Source organism: Cebus imitator, unplaced genomic scaffold (genome assembly GCF_001604975.1).
Source record: "Cebus imitator isolate Cc_AM_T3 unplaced genomic scaffold, Cebus_imitator-1.0 Scaffold82, whole genome shotgun sequence".
Taxonomy (NCBI): Eukaryota; Metazoa; Chordata; class Mammalia; order Primates; family Cebidae; genus Cebus; species Cebus imitator.
Window position 1 is genome coordinate 5081793 of NW_016107397.1, and position 10316 is coordinate 5092108.

Below are 10316 nucleotides of genomic sequence, written 5' to 3' on the forward strand. Positions count from 1 at the left end.
TTTAGATTTTTGTGGGTCCATAGTAGGTGTATATATTTATGAGGTACATGAGATGTTTTGATACAGGCATGCAATGTGAAATAAGCACATTGTGGAGAATGGAGTATCCATCCCTGGAAGCATTTATCCTTCGAGTTACAAATAATCCACATACCTTCTTTAAGTTATTTTAAAATATATGAGGTTTTCCAAAAAAGAATGCTTTCTGCGAGAGGCACCCCATGGTGAGGGTTCTTTGTGGTGGCGGAGGAATTAATGAGGGTAGATTTGGATTTCACACCCTTTCTACGGAGGTGATGGGAGCTCTCTTTCTATGTTTGCTTTGCAGGTGCTGAGGGCAGTGAGTCATCTTTGTTCAATCTTGTTTCTCCTGGCGACACAGGAATGTACCTTTACCAAAAACTTATCACAGAATCTATGATGTGTTATTTCCATTTGGTTAGTGATTAAAACTATCTTTGGGTTTCCTCCTACCATCTTTCCACATTTACTTTGGGAAAATGCAAAAGGAATATTTCATTTTCACCACAGTAGTGCCTGTGATACATGCAGTCATGAGCTGGTAATGAAAAAAGCAAAGAGCTGCTTAGCTTTGATTTAATCCGTAAATCACTTGGAAAACCAACTGAAGGGTAAAAAGGTTGCAGAAGGCACTGGAATTCTCTTTTTTGTTTTTTCAAAAGAAAGGGTCTCGCTATATTGCCCAGGCTGGATTCAAACTCCCAGGCTCAGGCGATCCTGCTTCTGCCCCAAGTGGTTGGGATTACAGGCATACACCACTGCTCCCAGCAACAATGGAATTGTTAAAAACAGGCTGGCCACCTGTCTGACTTACTTGCAGTTAGCACCCACACTGCTTATGAAAGTAGCAGTGAGTTTCAGGCCTTTTCCTTGTGGTTCATGTGACCTTGTGTTCCCAGTATTTACCAAATATTTTAAATAGTTTCCCAAAAAATTTCCTCTTTCATTTCGCACAGTGTGCACATTCAGACCATAAAAGGACCTACTGGAATAAATGCTGAAATTTCACAAACCACAGTGTATCTTAATGATAGGTTTTTAGATATAGATTTACCGGGGGGCTTTATAGTCGTTTCATGATAGGCTGAATTTTTCTAAGTCTTTGATATTTTCCAGTTTGCCTCCTTGGGATTGCATTTTGGTAGAGAAGTCTTCAATACCCCAGTTTTCTTAACTTCAGTAGTCGTTAATTGAACAACTACTCTCGGCAATAACCTTCTTCTATACCATGGAGGATATCAAACCAAAAAGGAGAATTGACCAGATGTAGTCACTGCTTTGTAGAATTTTACATTGGGAGGGGAGGGATGGAAAGATAAACAGAATCACAGGAATACGGAGAGAGGCAGATTCATTCCAGCTGGAGGGGTTTGGGGAAGGTTTGTATAGGACGTGGCATTTGAACTTGCCCTGACATGATTGGTTGGAAATAGACAAAGCGGTGATGGGTTGGGAGGGCATTTTAAATAATGCAAATAGATTGAGCAAAGGCTTGGAAGTAGAACAGTGCTTGGCATTTGTTGGGAGAAGGGGAGTGACAGTCACTCTGTGGACTGGAATCGTAGTTTTAATGGGACAGGCGATAGGAGATGGTCTTCATCCAACTGTGTGGTAAATATCCTCTGGCCATTTAGGCCCCCTCTGTAAGACACACAGCCAAAATTTAATATATGATTAGAATGCAAAAATCTATCATTATAAGACAAAAATCAAGAAGCAATGTATGTGGTGGTGAAGAACACAGATTTGAAGCTAAATTGTCTGGGTTCAAATCCTTAATAGCTGTTATCTTGGGCAAGCAACTCAGCCTCTCTGATGCCTCAGTTTCCTCACATATAACATGAGTGTAAGAATAGTCCCTATGATAGATTAATTGCAAGAATTAGATGGTTAACATGAAAAGGGTTTACAGCAGTACCTGACATATAGCATAGAGTAGTATGTAATTGTTAGTAATTAGTAGTAGTGGTTGTTGTTTTAGTATTTGTATTTGGGTATAATGTGTCATTTATCTTTTTTCCTCTGAGAAAGATTAGTCTTTCTGTAGTGTATATATTCTAAATAATTTTGCATTAGTGAAAGTATAGCATCTCAAGCTCATAAGTGCATGAAGACTCATGCAGGAATTTTCATTGTGATAAAAATGTCTGTCTTTCAGAGAGAATTTGTGCTTTGCATTGCAGCTGTCTAGTTTCACTGGCTTCTTCTTGGGACGTGGCAGATTGTGAAGGTTGATTCGTTGTGTAGCTTATTCACATGTGTGTGCATGTGTATACCTGTGTGTGTATCACAGGTTTTCATTGAGTCCATTTTGAAATGAATGGGATATTTATAGAAGAGAATAATGTCTTTTCTATCAGGAGGGTGTCTTGGTTACAAGCAACAGAAATCGACTTTGGCTAATTTAGTCTTAAGAGGACTAATTGGAAGGCTGCTAGGAGTGCCTAGAAGGGCCAGAGGCTGGGCACCAAACTTGAGAAAAAGCAAGAAGCAAGGTAGCTTGGGTGACTAGGAAACGCAGTAGCCAGGTCACAGGCAAACAGCCTGGTCTGCGTGAAGCCGTTGTTGCTGTCATTGTCACTGCAGTGTGGGATCCCCAGCTTCCACTCATTCCTACTGTCCTCATGTAACTGCTTGTTGTACAATAGCAACAAATTGGAAGCAGTGTAAATGCTTAGCAATAGGGATCTTAATACATTATGGAACAGCCATATAGTGGAATAATTGCAGCCCTTAAACATTTTATGTAAGAATATCGAATGACATAGAAACTGTTCACACATTCTATTAAGTGAAAGTGGCAGGTAGCAAAACCATATGGGCAGGATAATGACATTAAAAATCTGATGAAGTAGGCATTACTGCTATTCCTATTTTACAGATGACGCATAGACATATTAACTCTTTTGCCCAACATCACGTGGGCTAGGAAGTGGAAGAGGAGGGTTTAAACCTGGGAGTGAGACTCAGAACCAGGCACTTAGCCATTTCACTGTCCTTCCCCTGATAAAGACAGGCTCTAGAGGAAAAAGTAATAATAGAGTTATAGGTGGGTAGTGAGATCATGGATACTTATATTATTGTTTATTCTAATTTCTGTGAACATATTTTACCTTTAGTAGTGACCAAAATGATTCTTAAGTTATTGTAAAAATATAAAGTTTTAGAATACTTTTCTTCCAGTTGAAAAGTTATGTGTTCAGGTGGGACATGATGACTCATGCCCATAATCCCAGCACACTGGGAGGCCAAGGCAGGCAGGTCACTTGAGGTCAGGAGTTGGAACACCAGCCTGGCCAACATGGTGAAACTCCATCTCTACTAAAAATACAAAAATGACCCAGGTGTGGTGATGCACACCTGTAATCCCAGCTACTTGGGAGGCTGAGGCACAAGAATTGCTTGAATCCCAGAGGCAGAGGTTGCAGTGAGCCGGGATCACACCACTGCATTCCAGCCTGGGCAACAGAGCAAGACTCTGTCTCAAAAAAAAAAAAAAAAAAAAAAAAAATTTAAAAAAAAAAAAAAAAAAAAAAAAAAAAAAAAGGAAAGTTATCCAGAGATATCCATCACAAATTTCTTTTCATATATAACAAGAAAATTTGAGAATTGTCTCCAGTAATATATGAATTTTCTCTTTGAACTTGTGGGCCCTACTGCGTGTGTTTATTGTAGATAGGATAAGCAATTTCTATCACTGAAACCAGAAAACATCTTTGGAATTTTAAACTCAGTTTTGCTGTGTTTTGGGGATTACATAAAAGCGTTGATAAAATAGTTTGTGCTTTAAATGGAAGATTTAAATCTGTGAAGCTTTTTAAGATTTGTGTTTGTCACGTCTTGGCACACATTTCTTGTTTGTAGAGTCTGGTTATGAAAAGACTGTGGTTTCCATATGTATATTTAAAATACTCTGAGTCATGGATTCAAATGAGTAATTGACATAATATATCTCCATCAGATTTCTGCTTTGTCATAGCTTCACATGAGGGCAGTACCTTTATTTTAGTACTTGTAATAGCAAACGTATTTAATTAGCAAAATCGTATTCATTTTAAATACTTTTCCCCAGTGTCTTTTATGACTTTCCAGAAATTGCTTTATTGGAATGAAAATGTGTGTTTGATTTCACAGGAAGCTTAGGAAAAGGGTCACATGTATATGAACACAGGCATATATATATGGTGCTAGAAGTGATGTGCACATAGGTGTTTGGAGATTAGAAGCTTCATGTCTCCATTTCCTCCCCTTTTTTACTAAGTCTCAACTTAAGATCTGAAACCACATTGATTGTAAGATGTACAATTACATGTGCCACCAAAAAAGAAAAAAATGTGATTGTAGCCAGGTGTGGTGGCTCATACCTGTCATCCCAGTATTTTGGGAGGCTGAGGTGGTTGGATCACTTGAGCTCAGGAGTTTAATACCAGACTGGGCAACATAGTGAGACCCCATTTCCACTAAAAATACAAATATCAGCCAGGCGTGATGGCATGCACCTGTGGTCCCAGCTACTTGGGAGGCTGAGGTGGGAAGATCGCTTGAGCCCGGGAGATGCACTATTTATTGCACTCTAGCCTGGGCAACAGAGTGAGACCGTCTCAAAAACAAAAAACAAACAAACAAACAAAATGCAGTTCTAAGATTTATAATTACATGCTCCACCAAAAGAGAAAAAAATGCTATGAATTAAATAGAATAATTAAATAATGTTGATGCTTTCTAATTATCTATAACCTTTATTTATAATATTGAAAGAGCCACTTATTTAAGTATAGATTTTTTGCATATGTTATTCTCACATCTACAAAATTTAAAAGTATAAGAAAAACAGATTAAAGAATTCTTAAAATGTCTTCACAGTCAGTGTCCATCTCTTCTGAGTCATCTGTTTGACACAGAACCAACAATATTTGTATTTCCACTAATGAGTAATCAAAGTGTTGACAAGGCAGCTTTTCTGGAAGAGGGCTCTGTAAGTTTTTTTAAACAGCTATATTAAGATTGAATTCACATATCATATAATTTGTCCCTTTAAAATGTAAATGTCAATGGTTTTGGGTATACTCAATTATTCATTTTGTAAATTTGGTAAAATATACATTATAAACCTTGCCATTTTAACCATGTTTAAGTAATGCAATTCAGTAACATTAATTACATTCAGAATGTTGTACAGTCATAGCCGCTGTCTATTTCCAAAACATTTTTTAGTCACCAAAACAGAAACTCGGTAACCATTAAGTGGTGACTCTCCATTTGTAAGTATCACATCCATGTATCAGACCAGTGTTTCTTTTCCATTGTTGAATTTCCATGAGAACTTGTTCTCCCCTGTCCCTTGTTTTTTTAACCAGTGAATCAGACACACACAACACACACACACACACACACACACACACACACACACACACACTGGCACTACCACATAGCATGCATTTGTCATGATATTCTTATAACTGTTGAGTGAATAGTTCTCTTTCAAAACTCTTTAAAGACAGATGCGTAGGATGTTATTAATATGTACAAAGAACAGCCAGATATTGAAATAATTTCATTAAAATGTTAGGGAGATTATAGAATGTATAAAAATATAAAAATTCCATGTTACTATGTATAGGATCTTATTTTAACTATCTTTTATATAGAGTGAAAATTTAAGTGGAATCAAAGTTTATAATCCTAGTATGCCCATATAAAAGGGTAGCCAATATACAATACCTTGTCTTTTAAAATTTCAAGTATACATCATAATATCACATTAAAACTCTTTGAACATGCCTAAACATGGAAATGCAAAATAAGAAAAATTAAATCATTCCCTATTTTTGTATGTATCTTTTTGTTTTTTTTGAGACAGAGTCTTGCTCTGTCACCAAGGCTGGAGTGCAATGGCATAAACTCAGCTCACTGCAACCTCTGCCTCCTGGGTTCAAGGTATTCTCCTGCCTCAGGCTCCCAAGTAGCTTATAGGCACCCACCACCACACTTGGCTAATTTCTGTATTTTTAGTAGAGATGGGATTTCACCATGTTGGCCAGGCTGGTCTTGAACTCCTGATTTCAGGTAATCCGCTCGCCTCAGCCTCCCAAAGTGCTGGAATTATAGGCATGAGCCACCATGCCTGGCCATGCTTAGACATGGAAGTCTTCTGTTTCAAGGCTCTAATCTTCTGTTTCAAGTCTCAGTTTAATTATTGATAGAATGTTTCCAGTATCATTTTTTTCCCTTTAGGGTGAGATTAAAATGTGTAGACCTTTAGATGTAGAATTCCATTTACAAAAGGTGATCATACATTGGGCAATAAGTTAAATATATTTATTGTGTTTCAGTCTGAAATTTAATTGTGCATGTCTCTGGTAGGGTATTTTTTTGCTGTTTAAATCTCTGCTCCAAATATGAGCCAGGAGCTCTGTAGCTCAGTTTTAAAATTAGTGGAAACTGCATGTTATATGAATGGAACATTCTTTTTTTTTTGAGTCAGGGTCTTACTCTGTCACCCATGCTAGAGTGCAGTGGTGCAATCACAGCTCACTGTAGCCTCGAACTCCTGGGCTCAAGGGATCCTCTACCTCAGCCTCCTGAGTACTGGGACTACAGGCACTCTCTACCACACCCAGCTAATTTCTATATTTTTTCTAGAGATGGGGTTTTGCCATGTGGCCCAGGCTGGGGATGGGACATTCTTATCACTATTCCCTATACCACAGATTTCTTCAGAACTTAATAATAGTTTTGTTCCTTATCAAGAACCAAGTTCATTGGTAGCCTGTCAGAAAATTGGACTCAGTTCTAAAATGAAGAGAGTCATTTGCTTGAACCCAGGAGGCAGAGGTTGCAGTGAGCCGAGATTGCACCTTTGCACTCCAGCCTGGGTAACAGAGTGAGACTCTGTCTCAAAAAAAAAAAAAAAAAAGATACAAAAATAGGGAATGATTTAATTTTCTTATTTTGTATTTCCATGTCTAGGCATGTTCAAAGACTTTTAATGTGATCTTATGGTGCACATTTGAAATTTTAAAATTTATCAAATGCATTTAAAAATTGATTTCCTCCATTTAAGAAAAGTCTCAAAATCACTTCATTATGTATAGTGTTCTTCTCTCCACCTTGCTTATCTCTGAAACATTCTTTCTTGGACTTGTATTTGAAATTTGACAAGAATTATTTGTATCCCTCTTTGACTCTGAATATTCTTGTTGCTTCATAGGATGCGTATGTCTGAATCTGATCGCTTCACTCCACATCATGAAATCTTCCTTCTCTAGTCTGCTTCAAGTCTCAGTTTGATTATTGATAGACTGTTTCCAGTATTAACTTACAAGCTATGACTGTGAGTTGATAACTGTTGTTTTAACAAAGATACAAAATTTATTCAAATAAATCTGCTTCTTTAGTCACCTGGGAAAGCTGGATATATATTTCTGTGATGTTGGGGTGAGAATTCAGAACTGTGTTTTTATTTTATTTTAAAATTTTAATTTTGTTTTTCAAGATGCAGTTTTGCTTTTTTGCCCAGGCTGGAGTGAAGTGGCACTATCTCGACTCACTGCAACCTCTCTCCCCCAACCCCGGGTTCAAGCGATTCTCCTGCCCAGCTAATTTTTGTATTTTTAGTAGAGACAGGGTTTCACCATGTTGGCCAGGCTGGTCTTGAACTCCTGACTTCAGGTAATCCATCCACCTTTGCCTCCCAAAGTACTAGAATTACAGGTGTGAGCCACCACGCCTGGCTGGAACTGTGTTTTTAAATTGAAATTAACTCTGGATGCTCTCTTACGGGCTGACTAGTTACAATACGACATCTTTCCCTTTGCTTAGTTTATATGGTTAAAAATACATATTTGGCATTCTAGCCAGCCTGGCCAACATGGCAAAACCAACCCCTCCCCCCCGACTGGCCCCTCTCTCCATATATATATATTTGCAGGTGTGTGTGTGTGTGTGTGTATATATATATATATGTGTGTGTGTGCGTGTGTGTGTGATACACACACACACACATACAGGCATTCTGGGGTCAGAGCATTTTACCTTGCAGTTTTGTTTGTTTTCTTTAACTTTGTCCCACTAAGGTTTTAAGATTACTGTAAATGTGATAAAATGAACATACAAGAAAACCTTTGTGAACCAGGGTTCTCCAGGGATTTTTGACTGTATATTTGGAATGGTGTGAAAGGCACTGGTGGCTGTCTTAGTTCATTTAGAGTTGCTGTATCAGAATACCTGAAACTGGATCATTTATAAAGAAAAGAGGTTTATTTAGCACATAATTCTGAGGGTTGGAAAGTTCAAGATTGGGCATTTGCATCTGGGGGAGGGCCTTAGACTGCTTTAACTCATGTTGGAAAACAGAAGTGGAGATGGGGTGTGCAGAGAGACCACATGGCAAGAGAGAGAAACCAAGGAAGCCAGAATCTTCTTAACGACCCACTCTCTTGGTAACCGTGGGAATGAGAACTCACTCCTGTGGGAAGGCATTAGTCTGTTCATGAGGGATCCACCCCCATGACCCAGATGCTCCCAGCAGGCCTACTAGGTGGCACCTCCCACCACTGCCACAGTGGGTATCAAACTTTGACATGAGTTTTGGTGGGGACAAGCCAAACCACAGCTGTGGTCTTGCCAGTGTGTACATGATAATGGGCTTTTCCCCCCATCCTGGGAAAGGAATTACTGCACGGACCTTTGAAAGCAGATAAACCACTCTATAAGAAATGCAAGTATTTTCATCTTAGAATCAATTCATCTCAATGTTACTGTTCTCTTTTATGTGTTAGGCCCTGTGTTAGATACTTTGGAGTGACAGCAAAGCTATGTAAAACCTCCCTAGACTATTGAAACAGCCTCCAAAGAGGTCAGCTTCCTTCCTCCTGCGTCTCTCTATTCCTTCTTATTTTTTACTCCAGTGCCAGAGTTTATAGCTTTCCAAAAAAAAAAAAAAAGAATAAAAAAAAGAATCTAGTTATGTTTGGCTCCTCATTGCCTACAGGGCAAAGTCCAGATTCCTTAACATTGATCTAAGACCTTTTCTCATCTGGCTCTAGTCTCTTCCCTTGTTCCTGAACCAAACCTTCCGCGGAAACACATTACCCCGAATGCATTCTGCCTCTCAAACCTGTCTTTACACATGTTCTTTCTGTGGAATCATCTACTCCCTAGTTACTCCTTGTCTTCCCGTCACAGTGTCTTCATAACCCTATTCATATTATTTATTTCCTGTCTTTGCTGCTGCCAAAGATGAAAGGAGGGATCTCAATCATTTCTATTCCAGGGCCTGGTACAAAGCACTTATTAAATGTTGTTTTCAATGAACGATGCAGAGTACCTCCTTAAAGCAGCTTATAATTTAATGAGGAGGGAAGATGATCGGAGGTCCGAAAGTCACTAACATGTGGCTGAATGGAAATTGTGTATTATTCAGCTAAATTCTGCAGTTTCCCTTGACTAGATAGAGAACAAATATAAATCTGTCCAATTTTAGTTACCCCATAGCTTAGCGTTCAGTGATGTTTCTCAGTGCGCTGTGGTGTTATTTTGTATGTTACTGTTCTTTGTCAGTAAAGCTCCAAGCAGAGTGCTTGTGAATACGGGGCTGATGTTTGTTGAAACGGAGAAGAAATATGAGTCAATCAGTGATGAACAGGAGGAAATGCACTGTTCCACATCGTAGGGGTGATCTGTCCAGTTAAAAAAAGTTCGCTTTACACTGTGAGACCATTCTGTCTTTTGTTATTATATACATTCCTCTTTCTCTTTGATTAGAGTCATTTTTTTTTCCTCCCAGTCAGTTACCATGTTCATAAATAGAGGTCCTTCTAACTCAGTCACCTTTGGTAATGTCCATAAGAAAATGCTCATTTTGGGGTTAAAGTCTTATAGTCTCCCCCAGCTTCCATCTCAGTTTCTTTACCTTACTAGAAAATTAGGTAATTATCTATTAGATTTAAATTTTGAGGATCAGAGTTAACTCCTGAAATAAGGAGAAGGTTGTAGATTATTTTGTTTATTATTATTATATGTTTATTTATTTTTTTTGAGCTGGAGTTTCGCTCTTGGTCCCCAGGCTGGAGTACAATGACATGATCTTGGCTCACTGCAACCTCCACCTCCTGGGTTTAAGCAATTCTCCCGCCTCAGCCTCTTAAGTAGCTGGGATTAGAGGCATGAGCCACCTAGCCCAGCTAATTTTGTATTTTTAGTAGAGATAGCTTTTCACCATGTTGGTCAGGCTGATCTTGAACTCCTGACCTCAGGTGATCCACCCACTTTGGCCTCCCAAAGTGCTGGGATTA

The 10316-nt window shown here is 38.6% G+C and overlaps 1 protein-coding gene across 5 annotated transcripts in view; it reads left to right on the forward strand.

Annotated features, from left to right (window-relative positions):
- The window catches only part of SMURF1 (SMAD specific E3 ubiquitin protein ligase 1), a 120736-nt gene that overhangs the window by 41738 nt on the left and 68682 nt on the right, over positions 1–10316 (forward strand). The window contains exon 1 of one of the 5 annotated variants that reach the window (XM_037740352.1): positions 27–1632. The exons of the other annotated variants lie outside the window; for them this stretch is intronic. Within the exon in view, the coding sequence (XP_037596280.1) occupies positions 1611–1632 (22 nt within the window). The 5' untranslated portion in view covers positions 27–1610. Of the gene's footprint in view, positions 1–26; positions 1633–10316 lie in introns of those variants that run through there. 5 annotated transcript variants of the gene reach the window in all.